Below are 25,533 nucleotides of genomic sequence, written 5' to 3'. Positions count from 1 at the left end.
AAGTACAGAAGGAGCTTCTTTCTTTTGTGGCAACTGAGTCATTCTTGCAGAGTAAACAGTTTTCATATACATACCCCTGCAGATGCCCTGAATTTGACTTCATGTATCCCAACAAACTTCACAGTAAGTTTTTTTCATTTATGTATCCAACAGTTAGCAATTTCCATCCTTACTAACTAAACCAAAACCTATCCTATCAGTTCAGTCACGACTGTCTCCTTTGCAATGGAGAAATCAAAGGAAAAATTCAAGAGATATATGTAATCCTTAGACAGCTTAGTTGTTGTCCAGAAACTGTAAGTTCAGATGTTGCATCCCACATATTCTGGATTCAATCTGCAATCTTAAAGTGGGCTGCTCTTTGGGCCCAGAAGTTCTTTAGCTTTGTAAGAACTTACTGTCATCTACTTGCTCAGTAAATTCTGAAAACTAGATGATCTTCTCACCTGTCCTTACAGGCTATATCCAGCATACCCACTACAGAAAAGACTACAGCAGTTTTTGACAAGATTTCCTAGGAAGTTTAAAAAACAGCAACTCTGTTTCTGTAAGAACACAAAGTATCCACCAATATATTCAAGAGGGTGCCTCTTTCCTGGTTTCTCAGAGTCCCGTTTTCAAGGAAAATATGATGCGATCCTCTACTTCCCACGAAACAAAAAGATGAAGTTGCCTATCTTCTGGAGATATTTACACATTATGAATCCTGAAGAGAAGGTATTGCCTCAAATTAGAGCCAAACATGATCCTAAGCAGGATTCATTGGTGCAGGTCATCATTCATATGCCCGTTTTTATTCAATTTCTTCACACATCTCCAGTCCTGACCTTCAACCAAAGAGCAAAAAGGAATTGAGGAATAACCCTTCATAAATATATTTGTTGGCTAGTTGCTGCTATTCACACAGACACATACACACTATAGCAGTTCAGCATGCTGTTTTCCATTGACTGTATCCAACATTCTCAGTGGATCTTACTGTGAGCTTTAGTATATCCTTGCTAGAAAGCAGATGAAGGCCCTAGCTTTCCTGCATGAAAAACTGTTCTACAACTCATCCATTTGTTAGCAATGACAGCCAGGTTAACATGGCATCATGCTCATTGCCTTAACCCTCAGGTGTTTTTTTTTTTTTTTTTTTTTTTTTTTTTTTTTTGCATCTTGCCAATAGACTCAGTCACTAGAGGAATAATACAAGTATAATTTGAATTTACGATTTTCAGGCAATTTACAGTTCTTTAAATTCCAAGTATGTCCTTTTACGCCATATATAAAATATATTTCCCTTCATCACTACAGAACCCATGAGACAAACAGAACTATGTTCCTTCAGGATTCCAACTCCAGACCAACAGCTGCATTACACAAGCTGTACTGTAATCACAGAACAGCCCAGGTTGGAAGGGACCTCAAGGATCACGAATCTCTAACGCCCCTGCCATATGCAGGGCCACCAACCTCCACATTTAATACTAGACCAGGCTGCCCAGGGCCCCATCCAATCTGGCCTTGAACACCTCCAGGAACGGGGCATCCACAACCTCTCTGGGCAGCCTGTTCCAGCACCTCACCACTCTCTCTGTAAAGAATTTCCCCCTGACATCCAACCTAAATCTTCCCTCCCTCAACATAAAACCATTTCCCCTTGTCCTGCAGTTATCTACCCTTTCAAAGAGTTGACTCCCCTCCTGTTTGTAGGCTCCCTTTAGGTACTGAAAGGCTGCAATGAGGTCACCCCACAGCCTTCTTTTCTCCAGGCTGAACAAGCCCAGCTCCCTCAGTCTGTCTTCACAAGGGAGGTGCTCCAGTCCCCTGATCATCTTTGTGGCTCCCCTCTGGACCCTCTCCAACAGCTCCCTGTCTTTCTTGTACTGGGGGCTCCAGACCTGGACGCAGTACTCCAGATGTGGCTCACAAGAGCAGAGTAGAGGGAGACAATCACCTCCCCGTCCCTGCTGGCCAACCCTCTTCTGATGGAGCTCAGGATACCATTTGTTTTCCCAGGGCAAAAAAAATTCTGCAAGGGCACACCGCTGGCTCATGTTAAGCTTTTCATCTATCAGGACTCCCAGGTCCTTCTCTGCAGGGCTGCTCTCAAGGACCGCTCCTTCTAGTCTGTATGGATGCCTGGAATTCCTCCAGCCCAAGATAAAGCAAACCACACAAAATAACTACGTTGTAGAACAATCTGGTCATTTCTAGAGGATCTTTTAAATATAAACTCCTTCATTAGGTAGAATATAAATTTTTTTGTCCAGTTAGCCTGTTAAAAATCAGGACTAATAGAATACTCCAAATAAGAGTTCCTCTGGCAAGGTGTCTTGAAAGTGTAGTCTTTTTACTTCAGTCAGCCTCTAAATGCCGAGAGTGAAGAACTCAAGTGTTTGTTTTTGTGTGTGCGTGTTGTACTGAATTTAAACACAAGGATCCTACTAGATCAGCTGGTGTCAGATTTCAGAGTTGGTGGAAGTTTTCAGATAGAGCACATGATAGCCGTAGCACTTTCAGCAAATTTACATCAGGAAAAAAAAACACACCAAAACATCTACAATTTCCTACTTTATAAAGAGAATGAGGTACTACAGAGATATGGTATCCTCACAGATACATCCAATTGATTCATTCTCCTGTTTTGTCCTTCCTATAATTGTATTATATTTGATCTGACAAAAAAAAAAAAAGTAAGACTATTATCACTGATGATTAAAGAATTGTTGCGGAAAGGAAAGCAGATCCCGCATTTAGGGTACAAATTAAAGCTTTTGGAAACCTTGATTTAAATCTTCCCCACTACAGACTTCCTGCATGCCCTGGGTAGTCCAACTGGGCCCATATTCAGAAAGGTAATTAAGTATCAAACTTTAATTAAAATCAATGGATTGGAGTTCCCAACTGTACACTGAAATCTGGGCTTCACTCTGCATACTTCAGTTCCTCATCTATAAAATCAGAACAATAGCACTTTGCTGTCTCATGGGAAAGATACAAAGATAAACACTTGAATACTCAAGTCTCCAGAGCAACAGGGACAGATGAATTCCTTAGCTAAAATGAGAACATTAACTGTCCTTTGTCTGGTAGTATTTTGCTAGATATAACCAGCATTGCTGTCTCTAACATCTTCAAGTGACACTAGTAAGTATTAAAAAATGTCTGCATCTTTAGTGGAATGACATTGTAGATGCCTAAAATTTCTTTACAGTCTGAAGGACTACAAAGTTACATGTGGACTGTTCTGGCAGAAGCAACCCTTTCCTTTACCTGACTTATTTTCATCTAATGCATACTGAGAGCACATCTTCTGCCTATAATAAAGCCTGCAACTGCAAGAGAAAGATGCTGCTTAGGGTAGCCAGTGTTTATTGTCAAACTTCTTTTTTTAATAAATTCAGAAAAATTCCCAGATGACGCATCTGCCTCTATTACTTGCACCTTGGAGCATATAATCAGCTGGGAAGGCAATGCAGATGACTGCATTTATCAGCAGTGAATACACTGATCTATCTTTTTCTGGATTAGCAGTGGGTGGTCACAAAAGCACCAAGAAGTGCCTATCTTCCGACTGACATACACAAGCTGGCATACTTTTTGTCAAAAATGTACACAGCTGCATGCACACTAAAGCCATTCCATCCATAAAGTACAATTGCCACCTGCCTGTCCTCAGAAGATGGGTAATGAGACAAGGGCCTCAACAATGGAACAAGTGTAGAGAACTCTTCATTCCTCTGTCTTTTTTTCAAAACCCTCCTGCTTTTCATAAATTCCCATCCTTGTTTTAGAAGGTCTAGTGACAATAAAAAAAGAAAACAACAAAAACAGATTTTCACTTCTCAAAAACTTTGAGTTATCAAGCAGATGAATTATACTTTTCTAGGTACTAAACAGGATGATTTAACTTGATTGTCAGTCATTCCTGGCAGGTATCTGGACAAATTGCTTAGCTTGTTTTGGTTCTAGCTCACCTTCAGGTACTCAGATCAATAAATCATCTAATAAAAAGATCACAATCCAAACAAATAATAAATTGTGTTCATTCACACACAGCATCAGTCAACAGGTTCCAATTTTAGGGGAGCTTTAACATCTTCTTTGAATCCATCTTTTCAAACTCCCTCAAACTACCACCCCAAAAATAGTATTGCTCTATTAGATACTAGCTCAAAATATCAGTCTGTACAATGTAGCAGAACACCAGACTGAATCAGTGCCTGGGTAGACAAGTACGGGGCTTTCTTGGTCATAGATAGGCATGTTAACAAACCAAGTAGAGCATCTCCTTTTTCCTCAGCACTCATAGAGACTCACGAGGAAGATACCAGTGATACTAGTAATTACTTGGCTGGTTAAACTACTTAACTATACTGCAGTGATAGGACTGACTACAGCTCTGGTGAGAAAAACTGTAAGTCAGTTGGTGCTTAGATCATCACAATTGATAAAAAGAAAAAAAGAGAACTTTTTTTTTTTTAAACTAAATATACAGTAAAGGGTGCAAACTCTGATGTCAGGAAAGCTATCTAGCCATTTGGCTGAGAAAACGAGCCCAACAGCTGCTCCCATAGACTCCTGCACAGGGACAGGTTTTGCAAGTCAACATGGTGTCAAAGATTTAACTAACACATTATCACTTGTTATTATTACTCCTCTACCAATCAAGTAAGCATCTAGCAAGAAAATGAAATGGAAATGGTCTTCAACATTTTTTTTTTTAAACATCAGATTCACTGTGTGATCACAGACAGAGAAGGCTATTTGTGTTTTAAACAAAAACTGGATTCTCACACACATACTAGCAAGTAGCAAGATACGTGTGATCCAAGAAAATTGACAAGATTATCTGTGATGATCCAGAAAATTAAGGTACATCAGCTGCTGAGTTCGCTTTAAATCTTTAGGGTTCTTCCCTGTGTCACCAATACTGCATACTTTTTTGCAGCCTTAACTCATAGCAATCAAGTCACAGTACCAGGCTAAGCTGTACCACTGTACAGTAGAGCTTCAATATCATATGCATGCAATAGAATACTTGCTGACACTGACATCGAGATTCTTTTAAGGATTTTCCTTTGCTGCAAGCTAATGTGTATGTGTGTGTGTATATATATATATATATGTATATATATATACACACACACACACACACACACACACACACACCTCTTACAATACCTTTTTAAAAATAAAGAAATAAATCTTCAGCTTTGTCATTTCTTCTTATACCATTAAAAAGTCATGTTCTATGCACACCATTGTAATATATTAATGACAGACCACTATCACACCTCAAACACACAACTGGATTTATCTAGATATTTTTCCCAGAATTGTACTGTTTGTATCTTTGATTTATCCATGAAGTGAAAACATCAGCAAAATCTGGGAATCACAGAACGTAGGAAAGCTGGTCTGCAAAGATCTGAAAGACCCGCTGTTCCAAAATATATACCTAAACAAAAATAGAGCAGTCCAGAAAAAGCATACTTCTGTCAGATTGGCAGTCTTTTTTCTTTCCTAGACTAAAGTATCAAAACACCACAAATATCTGAACACAGGAAAGAGCTCAGGAGTACTTGCATAACCTCAAAAAGGCATGGAATAAAACAGACCTTAGTATTCACAGCAAATTCATTGAGAAGTTTTGATCCCAGGTGCATAAATCAAATCCATCTTATATTTACCACAAGGAAATAAGACAAATATGCAGCAACACTCACCATCATGTACATCTCCGTGCCTAAAGCCAAGGAAACAAATCCTACATGTCAAATAAAGTTTTCTACAAGCTTTTTATGTGACAATCAAAACAGCCCACACATCACTACCAATCGAATTATGCTTGTAAATTAAAACCCACATATTTTACTGTAGAAATGTTAAAAATAATGACAACAAATTGTTAAACAAATGCAGAGTATAATTGATATATTTCCTAAGTAATTTAAATGAATTTACCTGTAAAGTAAGCGTTGGCAGGGAGACTCGAACTAGCAAATCTGTAATAACCATTTCCTGGGAAACGGACTCCTTTTGCTACTTCTGTATTCCACGTAGCTAAAGATGAATCCATCCTTTCCACCTGGTAGGTGGGAGAAGGTCCATTAAGTTCTTCAGGTTCATTCCAGCTTATCTTTACCACTGAGCTGTTTATTCCTTCAACATGAGGGGCACCAAATTTTCTTGGAGCTGGGGATTAAAATACATAGATACGTATATTTAGGAATTATAGGAAAAATAGTTTCTTATACATAACAGTTTTCCAAAATCATCCAGCTGCATTTTCTAGTCCACTTAAGAACAGATATCCAAAGAAACTTCATTAGAAAAAAAGAATTCTTAGTTTTTAAAAGAACTTGCTTTCAGCTTTCTTGTGCTTCAGGCTTTGGACAATTTCTGTATTTCCCACTGATGAGTCTCTTAAGTCATAGTCAATAGAAAGCACCTATCTGTATGATTTTCAGTGTTGGAATTGAACGAGAGATCAAAGGAAAATCTGAATGATTGAGCCTTGCTACATCTCAGCAGCACGGTGTATAGAATATAACAACACAAATCTTTTATCACTAGATAAACTTACTCTAGTCAACAGGATCAGAACAGCTATGTAAACTGAATAACGAAGGCCTACAAGATCTTTTTTCTTTATAGCACATGCACAACCTAATACGAAACTAACATATGTTCAGAAAATTATTTAGTTCAAGAAAATGCTTGTCTCTAGACTTCTTTCCACCATCACTGGTGTGCAGTAAGACTCCATGCAAGACTATTTCTTTGAGGCTATCAGTATATGCAACTTCATAGTATTACAATGGTCCTCCTACCAATAAAACCAATATGCTGATTCTATTATACAACTTGATAGACTTTGTCACTCTTTAGCCGAATTATGAACAGAATATATCTTTTTATTTCTTTTAAATACTGTACAGTAAGCCACTGGAGGGCAGCAAGATCTGTTTGCTTAATGGCATAATGGCCACACAGGTGGAAAGGAATGGTCCAGCAATGAAAAGTAAAAGATGTCATCTGAAGAAGGAGTACAAGAATATTTTGTTACCTATAGAACTTCTACCTATCTTATCTTTCCTTTTTTTCCTCCTCTTCTTTCCTTGAAAAGAAAGGATTTAGACATAGAAAACTTCATTTGTAAGCAAGAAGTGAAATACAATGACAACTTGTAAAAATTATTTGTTCCCATAATGACATAGTAACGAGCAATAAACGCCTCTCAAGAACAATAAAATCTGAATTAAAATATGGGTCTTCGAAATCTGACATTACTTCACAGCACAGCATTGTATATTGTGAGATCTTTAAAAAAAAAAGAAATTGCTTCATTTACAAGAAATTAATAACATCCTTTTAAACATTAGTGCATTTCCAGAATCATTTACATATTTTTCATTTTTTCTATTTGCCTGTAGCATGTTGCTATCATTTTTCTTTCTTTCCCCTCCCTTCCCCCAGCTTGATAAATATTCTTCTTGGAGAAAGCAGTGAGTGGGGGAACTGGGAAGCTGCCAGTGACACTATGTGCTGTAAATTCCTGCTTAGGCATCATTTATGACTTCACAATCTAATTAGGATCTCATGCTATGTTAGAAATTTACAATGTCAAAATTGAAGTAATGCAGCGTGAGGTCATAAGCTTTCCTGCATAAGTAGGGCACAGCGCTAATGAATTGTGGTATTAATGCACAAGTTTAAATAGAAAACATGCCTTAACAATCAAAACTTCACCTTCGGAAGGATCTGGTGTACGTCAGCATTTTAAGTGCGAACATAAGAGGTTGAGCCCTTCAGTTTGGCTTCATGATGGTAAAACGGAAATGATAAAATTCATTATTTCTAAAACACATACAGCTAACACTCATGACAATAACTGGATCTTCCTTTAAAGCCTAGTATTAATAAATGGCAGATAGTTGGACCATAATTACGGCATCTCTGGTACCCAAACCTGAAGCTTTTATAGGGCTTATGCAATTAACTACTTAAATGCATCGTAACACTTGCTTCTCTGACAGGGAAGTATTGATTTTTTAATCATTTTCAAGTCTCCTCCAGCACAAATAAATGTACTACAGTTACAGTTAATGCACTGTGTACACGCATTAAACATTGGCATGACACAATTTATTATTTTGTGATATATGGAATAGAAGACTACCCTTTTAGAAAGTAACATTCACACTGTAACGTTAGTATTTAAACTAGAGCTCATTAATGCTTGAAAATTCTTGTGCATCAAGACAATGGAAGACTAAGCACAAAACGTTACATCAGTTAAAAAAGGAAAACCTGGGAAAAAAAAACAAAACTCTTTACAGGCACAGACAGTACTGAGAATAAATCTGTAACACTAGTCCAGCATGGTACTAAACACTGAAATTAAAAATATTCAAGATTAAAAGATGCACTATATATTTTCCTAAAGGTGTCACTGTGGTACCTGTAGCTACTTTCTGAAAGATGAATCGACTACAGTTTTACCTACTTAATTTTTTTTTAGTCACGTTCTGTTAAGACACATCTGTCAAAATAATGAGGGCACTACATTTTAGTGGATTCAAAGTCACATTTTGTGTATTTTAATTATGTAGTTTTAATGTCTTGCTATATAATACATATTTAATATATTATAAAGCTAAAACAGTATTTAAAAGTCTATGATTGCTGCACGCCACTGTGTAGCACAGGGCACAGAAAAGACCAATAAAGACAGATGGTCCATACAGCTTACGTTGAAGTCATATATCTAAATATAGATGTTGCGACACAGGTCATTACAAATAAGCCTTTCCCATGTGTGCATGCACACACATGTACACAAAAATGAAGTTGGTAAGTAAAGAGCAGTTAATTTTGTTTTGTTTGAAATAATATCATTTTAGTTTTAGACTCCAAGACAGATGCCAGCATTTCACTCTGAACAGATGGTAATTCCATCTAATAGTGCATCTCTGTATTAGTAAGGTCTGTTGTGTATACAAACAGTAATAAACACTAGGTAAGGATCAAAATAAATTTTAATTGTTGACATTAAATTCTGGCAGACGCGGTTCTAAGGATACAATACTCTTTTCTCAAGTCTGTCAGGTTTACTAATACAACTGCTAAAGCTTTCCCTTTCTCTGCCAGATTCTTATCCCAGAAATAACATATTTACAGCATGACTAAATTTAATAGGTTTACGTATGTTTGAATAACTACTACTCAGCATACTGTAGGTAGGTATTTGAGGATCTTTCCACAGAACTCTTCAATTAGCCATTTTGAATCATTCACAATGGTAACAATACCAACAAGAATGCGATTTTTAATAATCTTTTATTTGCATTCGGAATGCAAACACACACAAATTGAAACAGAAATTCAAGGACTAAAGCATCAAGTCTGATTTTTATCATCTTGGAGTTTTCCTTGCAGGTGAAATTACCTGCCTAGCTAATGGTCATCCATTTCATTTTCGCTACAGTTCAGAGGACCCTGAGATAGCCATAACATTTCTGACATGATCTTTTATTTCCCTGCTCTTCACAATAGCACCAGCCATTCAAACAGTAATAGTAAAAAAAATAATACTTATACCTATGGACAATATTTTAATTTTTCTAGAAAATTCTTTAGAGTCTGTTCTGGAATTCTCCCCAAAACAAAAAACCTTACACCCCTAACATCATCAAAAGAAAGTTTAATAACATGGCTGTGCTACAGTCATATTTCTTTAAAAATAGATGTACTACACAGTATTTTTAAAAAATCGTGAAAAATATATTGCTTCCACCATATGGGACAACCAACGACTCACCAACCGATTTAAGATGCAGCATATTGAGCTGACCATATGTTACAGTGCTGTTGAATGGCTGAGTGATTCATGCCCGTCACATTCTAGTATATCAATTAAAGCTCCTTGAAGTCTGCATGATTTGTGTCTCTGTTATTAAACCCTGCTAATTCATCCCACTTACACATCTGTTATAAATCTCTAGGAGTGCTGCATGATTCATGGCAATCTGTGAGCATGGTACAGCAAATTCTTCTCCTTGTAATTAACAGTAAATTGTTTTACTGCCATGCAATGAATTTTTCAGTTATATTGCAAATGAACTCCTAAATGCACGGTTCTTTCCTAAGAACTGACTTATATCATTAGGCAATTAAAAAGTATTGCTTTGAACCAAAAGCTTTTAATCAAGAGAAGTACAACTTAAACATAGCTTAAAACCTTACGAATTTGACATAGAGGGAAAAGAACAAACTGAGCTATTTTTGAAGTATGTGTTAGAAGGGGAGGAGAGACAAATAACTTTTCAGTCCCTGCTATTTTCCTGAAACTCAGAGTATTTTAACTACAGCTTGCACACTTGGCAAGACAACTTCGAGCAGACACTGTTTATCTCAGAAGTTACCTAAGTCATCTGTCATTACCAAATTTCTCAGATTACTTTACACTTTCCTAATTGTAAAACAGTGTCTTTATTCTTGAAATAAATAATTGGATAATTAGCCAGGCTGAATCATCAGAGGATTCCAATGCTGTTCAAGTGTACTTGTCAAAGGTGAAGCAAATTCATTCCAGCTTTGCCTCTGCAGCTTTCTGAAGAGGCTTTGATTTTTTTTCCCCGTTACATTCTTGGCAGCAGCCTCAAATTCATGAGTCCATACATCAAGTCAGTAGTTTAACAACAAATGAAATTAAATTCAAAGAAGGGAAACTAATTGAAGGACAGCAACAAAAGTGTTTGGTAATGTGCTTTTTAATATGGCATGCCACATTTGCATGATAATTTTTCCTTTTTAGCATGGAGCAGAAAGTGACTAGCTTAATGAGGGATTATTCAAGACAGGAATGAACAAAATGCATTCATAACTAAGAACAAAGATTGTATTATGAAACGGAAACAGGCAACTGCCGGGAAGTAACTGGATGATTGGTTTATGCATTATGAATAAAAACGTAGAAAAATATTTATATTAGTATTCACTAATGACTATATATACAAGATTGTTGTAATTAAAATTATAAATTAACATATTAAGAGTGCTTGTTTAATCACTTTGGGTCCTATTCACAATGAAGAGACTTATGTACATGCATGCAAAACAATCTGTGTTTTCAGGCCAGCAGCAAATGGACCTCACATTTCTCTTCTGCAACAAAGGAAAATATACATTACTAATTGCCTGTTTAATGTGCATTTGTGATTTTAAAATTGAGGCATAGCATTTTGTAGACAGGTAGTCTATAACAGGCATAAACAAATGCTATATTGTCATGACAATGGGTTAAGGCTTTTGAAACGGGCTTGCCCTGGATCTTATTCATGAATGGGAAAAAATGGACAAATTACTCATATTAAAAGGGTAATCAAAAAGAAAATGACATCAAGGAGTGCAAGACAGCCCAGAAAGCCCATCAGCATCATTACCCCAGTAAACCCAGAGGCAACTCCAAAGACACCAATACAACTGCTTGAGAAGTCTGCCAAGAAGCCAGATGCGGCTGGTGCTGGAAAAATATCTTCTACAAATTAGTTTCTGAATCCTATAATTGCCATCAAAAGCAAAAGATCACTAATACAATGTGCTGGGGTAAATGGCAGCAATCACAAAGCCATACTTTGGTGTCTCTTAAAAAAAAAAAAAAAAAAAAAGGCTTTTTAAATGAAGTTGAAAAAAAATGAAGAAGGGCAAAGGAAAGACAAACTTAATTACAAGAAATAAGCTCAGTCACACAGTAGTTAATGAAACATAGCTGTATAGATTGTGTAAGGCACACTTTGACAGATATAGAGAAGGGTAGGATAAGCAGTAGTACTGGTCCAAGCACTTGCATGGCTAATTCCATCCTGCTGAAATGTTCTAAATTAATGGGAATAAGAAAGTGTTTATCCATCTGGCTGAAAAATTCAGAAAACTTGCGTCTTTTGTCATGGTAAATGCTACAAAGACTAATGCAAATAACTTTATGCAAACACATCATCAAAAAATCATTTCTAAGGGAACATGTCTTTCACCGCTACCAGTAGGTATAGTTTTATTGATTTTGAGGTACCAGCTTAGAATCTTCAAAACTATGGAATATGCATCTTAGATTAATACTAAGTCTGATCAAGAATTTATAAGTATGATTTGAGACCTGTAAAGCCAATTATACACGTATTCGTGACTGAACATGCCGAAAAGACGTTCTGTTATTGTCCTGTCAACTTCTCTTTGTGTAGCCAGGATGGGTTAATTCCCTTCTTCATTATCATGACATACTTAGATTTTTCATCCTATACTGCACTACCTTGAAACACTGATCTACCAATGCTTCTTACCATCTTAGGAGCCTGTCATGAACCAGGCATTTCTGTGCAAATTCTTTTATTGATCATACTTCCTTCCTATTTATACACTTCCTTCCTATTTATTTTCCTGGTTCCATTTGCGTTTGTGAAATCTTCCATCCAGCTTTATTATAAAATAACTTAATTACTACAAATTCTATTTTGTTTACTTAACTCTCCCCCTCTCCTCATATTCTTCTAGGTCAAATGTCATCTTTTACAACCACTTACAAATGATCATGACTGTACGTACTGGTAAAAGGGAAATTTTTTGTCAATCTGACAGACAAGCACGAATGGCTGATTTTCACTTTCTTTTTCACTCTCCTCCAGCTAAGCTACTCATGAAATATCTCTGGTACAGACACCTATACTGAACCACGTTAGAAAGAAGGGATCTGCCTGTTAAAATAATTCAGAAGCAAATAATCAATTTAAGTTTACCCCAAAAGACTTCTCTCGAAAATATCAGCATACTGTTACTGCTGCTCCTGTAATATGCAGAAATCTCTTTTTTTATATTTTACATTCTATCTCAAAATCTTATTATACTTCCTCAGCCTTTTTTCCAGCAATTTAATGGCATTGTTTCTGTCTGTATATTTGCTGTATTACACCATATAAAAAGCATGTTGCCAGAGAAATTATCCTAACAAACAAACAAAGGTTTAAATTAACTTGAGATTTCTAGGCACTGGCAATTCTCAAAGCAACTCCCTTGTTTACCTCAGGTGGCATGCCAAAATTATAGCCATCACGGGACCCATTAATATAAATGCTCCATATGATAAATTCCCTAAATGGAAGGGTTAGAAATGATTTTCCATTTTCCTCCTCAAGATCAGAGGTGAAGAACTAATATAATTTGGTATAAGCTCCAGCCCAACTTGGAGCACAGTTCCAAGCTCCTGGACTATTATGGTGTGAGGGAACCATTATGCTGGAGCACATTTCAGTTGAGACTTCCTCCAAAATCCTCCTGTGCCAGGGCATGGAGGCTAAGTGGCACACAGCCAGGGAGATGGTCATCATGCCAGGGAGACATTTCTTCATGAAGAAGAGCTTCTCAACATCCCTAGAAAGGCAATTTTAATTTCATTTTGCACTGTTCAGCAACATAAAAGGCTATTAATGGACTAAGATTTGATTTTTTTTTTTTTTTTTTTTTTTTTTTTTTTTTACAAATAACGGGACTGGCTTTTCTTAATCATTTTCCAAGTTCAAACATCCTTTAATCAAATATCATCACAAAAGTATTTTTAATTTTCTGTGAAACTACAGATTTCCAATACTTCCCAAAATTGAACTTGTACACAAAACTGGAGGTTGTTAAATAAATGAAATGAAAAACATGAACAAAAGATAAAATGCAACATAAAATTTAAATGTTTTACTCTTTAAGTTTGTCAGAATTTAAGACACTGCATTAATAAGCTTTAAAAACAAAAAGGAAACCCATAAAGGAGTTTGCTTTCAAAGCCTACCATAGCAAGCAAGAAATGCTACACTGCAAAACAGCTAACAAATTAGGATGCGTTTGTTATTCTATTCTGTATTCTTCTGTCTTATTTAATGTGAAAGGTCACTAATAATTAACAACACCATGGAGGAGGCAGTCATAAACAAGCTGTCAAGCATAACTAAGCTATCGTTTCTGATTCTTTCTATAAAGGTATAAATGCAAAGTTGGATCATTTGTAGTAATAAGGTGTGCCATTTAGGTCACACCTTTGTTTCCATGATTATCAACTTAGACTGGACCTCTGTTCCTTACATGGCTATGTGCTCTGAAATAAAGTCATACAAGACACTGTAGCTGACCAGCTTGAAACTTTGTGAAGCCTTTGAGGAAACAAATCTTCATGTTAACATTTCAGGAAGAGAGAAGACTGACAAAGCAATCTTTGCTCTCAGACACAAAAAGATATATGATGAATCAAGGAACACAACAGGAGGCGTCTTCCCCTTGAAAACAAAAGGAAAGGCAGTTAAACTGAGTAAGACTGTGGACATAGAGGACGTCATATCTCAGTAGCCTACATTCCCCTTCATTTCATGTATATAAACACCTAGATATTTACTGTTTCTGAGCTACTCATTTCCTGTCTGGAAGGTCCATTGATTATACAGAGGACCTTTGATAGAATTCAGAAAACCTCAATACAGTCCATGGAGCCTATGAAAACATTCTGCACATCAGAAATTTTCAGATTTTTTCTTACAGGTGTCATGGTTTTATGGGCTTTTTTTTTTTGTTTTTCAGTATTCTGCATCAAAACATCATATAGTGTGTTGGGAGTTAAAGTGTTAATGCTCCAATTCCAGGTACCTATCCCTACACATCACGGAAGTCATCGGATCTGGCCCTTCTGGGTGGGGCGGTCTCTTACTGCCTGGCAGTGGGTGCTGGAGGGCTTTCCTAGCCGTTCCAAGGTTCAGGTTTGACTCGGTCTCAGGAATTCTCTCTCCTATCTTTGATTTATTTGATTTATTAGCCGTGATCTAAACTAGATTGTATTATATTGTGTTATCTTGCATTCCAGTATCATAGTAAAACAAGTTTTCCTCCATAGATTGTTGCCACTGGGTTTTTTCCTCCCTTCCTTCCTTCCCATTTTGTGGGGTGGGGCGGGAGGACAGGAGCCTACTGCTCCCCTGTCATGGGCGTAAATTGATCTAGTTAATTCCATGACAACAGGAAACCAAATTTAATAAGACAAACAATTTCAAAGATCATAATCACAACCACCATATGACAGCTACACTAAATGCTACACTAAATGCTAAACTGCAAATGGTAATATTGTGAAAATAATTCGTGCGTTTTAAATGCCTATACAAAAAAGAAACCGTAATGTTAAGCAGTCAGCAGGTAGGTTACCAGCATGACCTAACAACTTTTCTAACAACTTTTCTCTCAAAAACTTCTTGATCCTTGGACACAAATGTCAACCTCTTCCTCAAAGTAAATGCAAGCTTCCTTCCTCTCTGTTCTGTATGAATCCTTATTTTATTCTGAATTTGCAGGAAGTTAGTACACTAGAAATTCCCTGATGTGGCTGAAATTAGTTCAGAGACTGAAATTTTTTTTAGGTTGCACAGCCAGACATATGCAGCTTATTAACTATCACTTCTTTAGGGAAGAATATACATATCTGCAAGATATCTTAAATTTCAGGAGTTAAATAAGTATTTTGAAAACAGCAGACCTCTAATTTTGACATACAGATATGGTATGTAGCTATGTTAGTCATGCACAAAATTGTACAACTCATTCTTTGTGGATTAAGCAAGGCACCACATAGTACACATTTTGCATGCCTTGTTATGCAAATGAGACAGATTAAAAAATACAGCATCAGAAATGAATGAGCTCCACAACATGTACAGTTACAGCTTAATAAAAAAGGTTAACATATATATCCATATATATATATATATAATATATATATAACTTGCAGTTGAGAGAGTAGTACACATACCCTATTGCCATAGTGTACCTCAAATGTTTGTTGGAAATACTTTTTTTTAATCTGTCAAGATAAACAAATAATAATAAAGAAAGTCACTATGTGTTAATACAACATCTATTCCTGTCACTCTGCATCAGATTATGATTATTTAAATGTCACTAAGAAATTGCATGTCAGATTTGCACTTAGATATCATTTCCTTACCAGCCGCCAAAGTTTGCCCCATTCCTGGCTCACTGGTAACACAACCAATTTGATTGCAGAGTGTAATAGTGAAGTTGTACGTCCTGTAAGGTTTTAATCCTGTTGCTATATAGGAAAGTTCATGAGCCTCAGCTATGTGTAAAACCTGCCAAGCAAAGAAATTAGAAGGTAACAACTGGTTAACAATATTAAAGAATAGGAAGGGAAATAAGATATTTGTCTCTGAATTTTCAGATTCCTTCGTGTGTATACAGAAAAGCTTGCAGAGACCAATTGAGGAAAAGGATTATTTTGGAAAATCTTAACAAGCTGGGATTTAAACAATAATACTTCCCATCACACTGTTTTATGAGGTGATAAGACAGGTCCTGAGTGGATAAATGAGGAAACAAAGTTATTGCCTCATAAAACTGTGTGATGGTGCAGTTATCACTACAAACTGTACAGCTACAATAATCCTGGTGGCGAGGATGACACTATGAAGTGGCAAAACAAGCACAGAATGACGTAGTTAGGAGGCATTGAGAGGAATGCCTACAAACCTTTGAATTTGTTTCATTTGAATTATTTCAAGTTATTAGTTATAGGGAAATTACATAAGATGTTATATGTTGGATAACTTCTTTATCAGATGATCATTTACATGAAAAATCTTGCTAGCCTGAGATCAGAAGCAATTATCTACTGTGTCGACAGCTATAAAAGTAAGGTAAAATAACGTAATCCCCATTTTATAGACAAACAAGTTGAGGCCAATCTGTGGTAACACTGAAAGCTGAAATTCAGTTCTGAGCTAGGAAGTACAATATTAGAGCATCAGTTCCACTCCTACATTCTCATCATATAAGATGTTTCCTTGCTCAATCCTCAGCTTTTAGCTTACTATTACTGCTGTGGTATTTGTTTTCCAAATCCAGTCATTCAAAAATAGTATCATTTTAAAACCATTTGTTCAACTATTATAAATTTGTTTCTCTGCTATTGTAGGTTTCCCCAAAGATTTTTCCCCTTTTTTATGCAGAGACCCAGAAAGTTTTCTTTTTAATAGTAAGAATGGTCTCCTCAAAACGACATGTCTTTAAGCATTTTAGCAAATGTAGCAATATAAAAAAGTCAGACTTTGCAAAGATCTAGATGAATGTTGCTCAGACTGATCCCTCATAATTTTGAATCTCAATCACTAGTGAAAACAAATCATCTCAGGAATGTAACTTTAAACCCAGGAGTAACGTATAACATTACAAAGCAGTCAAGATAAATTGAGAGATGAAAAACTTGCATCAATGTATATATCTAAAATCAGGAAAATAAGTCAGGAAAACACCAAGGAAGATGTCAAACTTCATCATTTCTCTTGTTAGAATGTACTAAAAAACTTACTGTAAAACCATACCTGGGAAAATGTTGGCAAGAACCTTTGTTCAGTCATCAGACTGATGCTGTATCCCATCACTTCTCCTCTTGATAAATTATCTTCAGGTTTTTTCCACGATACATTGAGGGAATATGGGGAAAGAGGGAATACTGATGGAGATGGCATGAACACTGGGGCTGAAATGAAATACAATAACATCTATAAAATAATGCAAATTGTAATGCAACACTTCACACAGTATTTGTAAAACATCATTTCAGGCAGTCTTTTTCAATCAAATCCCTTTTTAACCACATTTTCGAGTCTAACTGGAATTTTCTTATTATTTTAATAGACATTAGAAGTACATAATTCCCCTCTTTTCCACTCTGGCCACAGATGCAGAAGAAAACTGCCTACATCTTCAAAGAAACACTAATAGACACAAGTCCGAAACCCTTCAGCAGGAATGTAAGTACATAGAGATGAAAAAGTCTTGAACAAAAAACTTCATGCAACCTGGGAAAAAACTGATAAAAGCAAAAAGTGTTCAATACTTCAGCATCTTAAAAGCTATTTTGTTTGCTAGGCCAGTTTGAAATTAACATGTCTCTCACTTCCTACAAAACAGTTCCCTTGTCTTCCATAGCTGAATCTGTAAAAGGATTGTTTGCAGTACAGTTAAATCCCCACCTGATTACTTTGTAATAATAGGATACCAACTCGCAGCGCTTCTGTTATGTACAAACAACCACACTAATGGACCCCTTCCCAAACACAATTTAACACTTTTATAACATATAGTATTTAAGAACAGATAAGCACAAAGATTCATTCCAAAAGGGGAATTAGTTTATCTTCTTCAAGAGCAAATGACCGAGGACATGATTTTCACACTTTTGGCAAACAAAAGCAACAATCATGTAATGGAGATATTTAATTGCAAAACAGAGGCCGTATCAGACTAAAAAAGTTAGATTTCTGATTCTAAACTGAAATAAGTAGCTGTTATTTCAGAATAATAATTGAAATGGTAAACTATTTTGAAAATTTGATAAAAAGAGTTAAGATAAGAATTGTTGTAAAATGATTCTCAAAATTTCTCAAAAATAAATAGTTCATGTTACAGTAGTCGGTCTCCATACAGGCTTATGAAAAGTGTCAAGTATACTCCTGAAAAAGTTGCTGTTTCAAGTTCTTCAAAAAACCTGTTTACTAAATTATCAAATCCTCCTTTCAGGAAAACAAGCTGAAGATGCTTCTTGGACAACATTCCTGATTCATAACAACTGTTAATACATTAGAAACAGATTGATTCTGTCACAGATGCCTTTTTCCTCTTACAGTCATACAAAAAAAACCTGGGAAAACAGCAAAGATCTCAGACACTGCTTGGTAGATTTTGCATCTTGTGGTCTTGAAATTTTCAAGTGATGTTTTTAAGAACATAATTTTATGTTGTTTTTTGCTAAGCATGCTGGGTTATGAGATAAATTGACTTTTAACTTGCTTAAAAAGTTTTCTCAATTTTAATCATTCCTGAACACATTTTGATGAAAACAAGCACCAGACTTTACAGATATATTCAAATGTATCTTTTCCTTTACATTTTAATGAAAAAACTTAAACCAATACTTACCAGCTTCTGCTGTTCGTCCTGATATCCAATCTGAAGATATGCTACCTGCCATGTTTACTGCTAACACATAAAATTCATACTCTGTGAATGGCTCAAGGTCAGAAACTGTGGTACTGGTCTGCGGTGGAGCTAAGGCATTTTCATTAGCAGACTCCAGAACTGGTTGAGGGCTGAGCCATCCACTGCTTTGGAAAACACGAATTTCAGGAGGAGGTTCGTTATCAAATGGTTTTAATTTTTTTCTCATATAAAGTTCATATCTTATAATTATACCTAGGAAAGAAAAGGAAAGAAAAAAGTCATCACAGAATGGCCTGGGTTGAAAAGGACCTCAAAGATCATCTAGTTTCAACCCCCTCTGCCATGGGCAGGGTCACCAACCACTAGACCAGGCTGTTCAGAGCCACATCCAGCCTAGCCTTAAATGCCTCCAGGGATGAGGCATCCACAACCTCCCTGGACAGCCTGTTCCGGTGTGTCACCACCCTATGAGCAAAAAACCTTCTCCTAACATCTAACCTAAACCTCCCTTGTCTTAGTTTAAAACTATGCCCCCTTGTCCTATCACTATCAATCAGTGTAAACAGTTATTCCCCCACCTGTTTATGAATAAAGTAACAGGAAAAAAATTGCATTTAATCTGTTTCTGCAGTGCTATTAAAAGAACAACACTGGTACATTTAAAGTCCTAATAATTAAAGAGTTAATATCATAAAACTTACAGCATAAAATGTCTTACAGAATAAATCACACACATAAACCTCTGTAATTTATCAGCCAAACACTTACTTTAGCATTTCTTGCATTAAGCTAATATCTCCTTCATACAATTTGGGCATTTGATAATAAACACCTGAATTAAGAGAACATTTTTATTTTTTTTATATAACAAATAAGAATTTTGAGTGAAAATTAAATGCTAATCTTTCAGAATCAACTACTGAATAGGGTGGTACATGTGGGAGATTTCCATCAGAGTAAACAGTTTACTCATTTGGAAAGAATCTCACTCCTTTGGAAAAAAAAACTTCTTCATTGTGCTGTGAAGAGATACGTGACCTCAGGTGGATCTAGGAAGCAGCCTAGCTCCAACAAGAACGCAGGGGGTTGACTAGAGATTTTAAAAATAGGAGACATAATGAAGTCAGGAGGTAGATAATTTCTGTAATATATTCATACATTAAATCTGAGAAGTGGTTTAGGAGAAAAAAACTTCTCCCTTGCCTTTTACAAAGCCCCACAAATCTAACCTAAAATTCAAAAGAGATGTAAAAGAATTGCTTAAAACTTCCTCTGCAGGCCACTGTGCACAAATAAAGGCTGTGAAGAAAAGATCTCTCATAATTTATATTAAGACAAGTATTCACAGCAATTTTCAAGACCCATATAGTAAGAATAATCTCTCTAAATACTTAGAAGCATTCTTACTCAGGTATTCTCCCTATCTAACCTGTTAATAGTCAGCAAGTAAGATATTTGAAGAGCTCCCAATACAGCTCAGTGAATAAAGAAATATATTCATTTTGTGAAGATACAAAAAGATTTGTTTTAGCATGTATAAATATCCGTGCCTGTAAATGCAAGTTCAAAGCTCAACTGCACATATATTGAAAGATAAAGTGTTTACTAGTAAAATCTGTGGCATCACAAAAGTATCCTACAACATCTGTGTTCTCAGATTCAAAAACCTAAAATATTATTAGGCAAGTTAGACCTGCAACTCTTGGCAATGGCTTAATCCCTAACAAAGTTACATTGGTAATAGAATTAGTTACTACACATGACGGATGGTTTTAAAGCAGACTTCTCTGTTAATCCTTAGATTTCTTTTTCATAACTATTGCCTGCTTATTTATGCTTTATATGGCAACACTGTCACATCTGTCTGAACCCAGCAATCTGGCAAATTAGGAAAAAATTAATTTTACTGTAGATGTTTAACTATGTGATTTTTCGTTGCAGCAGATGCCACTAAGGGCTAAATCCTGGATCCAATACATTTAGTTGGAGCTTTGGACTCCAAAATAAAAATAAAAATAAAAAGAGACTCCAAAAATACATTTAGTGGCATCAGACAGGCAAATTCAGACGATGCTTTACTTTATTCTAAGTTTACATCACACAGATTAGAATAGTCTAACCTGATCTGCAAACATACTTGTTCTTCTTTGCAAAATCTTTGATTCACGAAAATAAATATATGTCCTACCATTTGGCTTCTCAGGTGCTGACCATTCCACAGACAGTTCTGTAGAGCTGATGTTTCCTATCACCGGTGGTTGCAGACCTTCTGGAGGAGCCTGTGCAGTAATTACTGTCACTGGCTGGCTCTTTAAGCAACCTCCACTAGTACAAGCTTGTACAGAAAAAACATACTTTGTAAATGGCATGAGATTCCAAATAATTGCTGAAGTTTCTAAGCCTTCATACTGGCCACAAGGCTGAAGATCAACCAAGACAGTACATGTCAAAATGTATTTCTCTATGGGCCCAGAATCATTTGAGGGGGTTGTCCAGTAAAGCAAAGCAGAGTGGTGACTAACAGGAAAGATGGGATTTAAATGCAAGCTTCCCGTAGGTGTCCCAGACTTTGTTCTGTATGTCACCGAGGCACTTCTAGTAAAACCGTGTATATTGCTGGCTTGGACATAGTAGGAATAGAAGGTATATGGAGATAAAGCAGTATCGATGAAGGTATGAATACCTAAAACAAACAGGCGAGAAGAAAATTTTCAGTCTAGTGCATTGAAAAATAAATCTTTCTTTGCATACTTATAGTCTCTCCAGCAAGTTCAAGGTGTAAGATATTTCTGCACGTTTGCATGCTCTGCTTGAGATCACTATGATTGTTGTAACTTCTCAACTTCCAGTTTTAATATTCCACTGCACATAGGCATCACTAGAGAAATAATATTTCTGCAGAATTTCTCCTAGTTCCTGCTTTAATCATGAACACAATTAACGCAATTATCTTAGTAATTGTTTGCTTGGGAATAATCCTTAAAAATATAAATCAGCACTAATGTTAATGGAGCTGATACTGAAACAGAATACAAAAACATTAGGTGAATTTTTACACTTTTGTTTTTTATTTATTTTACAGTGTAAGACAAAATCTTTCACCTTTCTCTGTCTTCACTTCCTCACTTCAAAAATAGTGCTTAACATTTCCTTTGTAAAGCACTTGATCTCAGATAAAAAATGAAACAGAAGTGCAAATAATTATTTAAAAGGTATAATCTGAAGTCTGTATTTACCTTCCTCACTGTCCATTACTCTAGAAAAGCTTTATAGCAGCCATGACCATGAATATCTCCTGAGAAGCCACAGAAGCAGTTATGCATCTTGGTCTATGCCCAGCCATAGCATGATATAAATTTCTATGTGATTAATACCATCCATGGTTTTCTTCAATAAATAGTAAACAGTGAGCAATTGACTACATGCTAGAGCATGAATGCTCTTAAACTTCTTCAAAGCAACTGGAGCGGACACAGCTATTCTAAGTCCTCTCTGTAGATCTGCACTGGCAAGACAGTCCTGGGTACAACTTCATAACAACACAAATTATTTTCTGATTGTTAACTATTCAAACCATAGGACAAAAGCAGCAGTGTCAGCCCACTAATTGCTCACAGTGCTTCAGCAGTACAGTGATCACAAAACTTATCACTGGAGTTCAGCAGTAAAGGGATCAGGAAATCTCTGATACTTTAGGCAAGTTTCCAAAATGGCCCCAACAGCAGCAGTGGTGGTTACTGTGATATCCATGTGCACTGCAAGACTTTGGATTGAAACTGGCAAGATTTTTCAGTACTGATCAGCAACAAATCACTATCTGGTAAACTTTATTTCAACAGGAGTACAGGCTAGATAAAAAAAATAAAAATTGAAGGTTCAATATTTCTTGGGCAAACAACCTGCCATCTACGGAGCAACATTTTTAAGTAATTAGGATCACTGTGATTTGGAGTTAGAATCAGAAGTAACTTTGCTTTTCAGCCACATTTTAGAGGAAGAATTTCACATTATCCTCAAGACAGATTGATATATACTAAGCCTGTGATTTCTGAGAGAAGTTCACAAAACATTGTTTTTATTGGTCATTCTGCAATACTATCAACATTATCTCGAGGCTAATTTGGAAAATCAAGAGTAATCTCCTATATTGAGTTCAATGTTTCTATAAAACTCTCCTTTGGTTATAAGATGTTTGTCCAGATGCACTCACAGGGCATTTCATATGCATTACAAATCCTAAGCTACATTGAGAAATAAGTTAAAAAAAAAAAAAAAAAGCAATCTCAAAAGTTCTGATGACATTAACAAAATATTTTATGGTATTCAAATACCAGCAGATGAATTTATATCACTAATAAGATGGATTCCCAGAAAATGTAAAAAAAAAAATTCCTTTTAAATCAAATCACTGTTTTCACAAATTAAAAATTTTGTTACACAGAAACATGTTCATCTAATTCATTATCCACCTAACCATATTCAGAATTTTTTACTTTTGATAAAGTATGTAAGTGCAGTTATGAATTAACATCATCAACAATGTACTCTGAGTTTCAAGTACGTTACAGAGCAGAGACTTATGACAGCAAAATATAATCTTGAAATGACTTCCTACTTTTACTCGATTTATATTAAAGGAGTTGACATATTTTCTATTAGCACTACAAACTTTTTGTAATGATTCTTTCTATCCTGTCACTTGATCCCATGCATGCATTTCACATCTTTCTTCACAGCATTATACTACAGAGTATCCAAAATCAAGCATAAGCCACACACAGTAATCAATCGTAACAAAACAGAATGAACCAGAACATAAAACAAACAGACAGAAGAAGACATTTTGTAAGCTAAACAATTTGTCCTTCCACTGGAAAAAAAAAAACAAAAACCAAAAAACTACTTTTCCCTTTTATGACAGGCTAAGTATCAATAATAAGAAAAACTCAACTTCTTTAAAGCACTAATGCTCCTGGAAGGAAAAATGCAACAAAGGAGCTGCAAACTGGGAAATCAAAGTCTAGCTATATTAAAACACACCTGTCCTTCTAAAAAGCACTTGTATACAGTATTACATAAAAACAGGATCCAAATCCACCTCCTTTTCTTTGATAAGAGGATCAATACTAGCACAAAATGGCCTTTCCAGTTATGACAGAGTGCCAAATCCTCGAGGATTGCCTTCTGAGGATCTCTTTGCAAGCCTCAACATGAGAGAAGTGGTGCTGCAAAAGGCAAATCAGGAGCTACGCTGATAGCTCAACAAAAGGTGCTAAAAGTTAGACCTCAAAAAGCTTTCCTAACCTGTTAACAGTTTAAAAACAGGAGGATGAAAAAATAAGAGTTTAGGCATTTTATGGGCACTTTCATTCACTCTAATTCTTTATTCAGAATTTTAGCAGTGCCTCTCTTAGATTTTGGAGCCTACGTGCTCTTGCACAGAATGCTTTTAGTAAGTTTGTTCATTTAGATTGAAAAGTAAAAAAAATAAAATTATCATCTGTTTTGTGTGACTCACTTTGCTGATTTTAGACCAGAGTGCTTGTTTCTCTCAAGGAAAAATAATAACAACCAATTAAAGAAAGACAGAGTAATGTATTCAAAACCAAAAAGAATGGCGATGACAAAGCAGGAACAAGAAAATTTATACATACATTTAAAGCAATACATGTGTACACACAAAAACTTACTATAAGGGTAGTAGTCTTCAGCTGTATAAATTTCGTCCTCATCCCTATACAACAGGTAAGTAAGGCGGTTAGAATTTGGAGAGTCAGGGGAATTCCATGAGAGACTGATAGCAGAGGAATTGAGAACTTCTCCTGTAGGAGGCGGTTGCTGGAACGGAGCTAGAACACATACAAAAACAGTACTTAACAATGTAGGTAATCAACAGTCTCACAAATAAATTACAACAAAAAGAAAGTGGCATATAAAATATGGTTTTTTTTAAGCTTTTTTCTTTAAATAAAAGCTTTTATGGAAGCATACCTTCATTCAGGAAAAACTTTAAAATAAGTTGAACTGAGCCATCCAAATGGTCTGCATGAAAGCTTTTTATCCAAGTACAAACTTAAATATTCAAACAAACAGCAACTACTAATAATTCCTACCTCTTCCTAAATCCAATTTAAAGCATATCCATCACAATTTTCCAGACTTTTCTTTTTTTAATACGTTTCAAAATCTCTATAAGGAGGAACATACCTTTGTTTATTTGGTCTTTTTTTTTTTTTTTTAAAGGATTAATTCCATTTTAGTACAGGCCAGGAATAAACGTCTTCTAAGAGAATAGAAATGGAATTTCTAACTAAGTACATATTTTACCAAAGTGTTACAATAAGCCTATCTAATTAAGTGACATAAAACAATGGGGCAAATTGTGAATTTTTAAAGCAATTCACTTCTATTTATTTCAATGAAATTTAAATCAATGAGAGTGAGGCATCTTAACATTTTAAGAAATAGGTTTGAGATTCTTATTTACCAAAATATTACTCT

At 35.7% G+C, this 25,533-nt stretch overlaps 1 protein-coding gene across 1 annotated transcript in view; it reads right to left on the bottom strand.

Moving 5' to 3' along the window:
* Positions 1-25,533, bottom strand: part of USH2A (usherin) — a 377,385-nt gene that overhangs the window by 273,057 nt on the left and 78,795 nt on the right. Inside the window, exons 15-20 of the mRNA XM_085219239.1 lie at positions 24,723-24,881; positions 21,221-21,715; positions 19,012-19,284; positions 17,412-17,569; positions 16,019-16,163; positions 5,956-6,186 (exon numbers count right to left, since the gene is read on the bottom strand). Coding sequence (XP_085075365.1) covers positions 5,956-6,186; positions 16,019-16,163; positions 17,412-17,569; positions 19,012-19,284; positions 21,221-21,715; positions 24,723-24,881 — 1,461 coding nt within the window. The remainder of the gene's footprint in view (positions 1-5,955; positions 6,187-16,018; positions 16,164-17,411; positions 17,570-19,011; positions 19,285-21,220; positions 21,716-24,722; positions 24,882-25,533) is intronic.

This window comes from Meleagris gallopavo, chromosome 2, assembly GCF_905368555.1.
Source record: "Meleagris gallopavo chromosome 2, MGAL_WU_HG_1.1, whole genome shotgun sequence".
NCBI classification, from domain to species: domain Eukaryota; kingdom Metazoa; phylum Chordata; class Aves; order Galliformes; family Phasianidae; genus Meleagris; species Meleagris gallopavo.
Note: the sequence above shows the minus strand (reverse complement) of the source record. Positions and strands in the feature narration are given on the sequence as shown.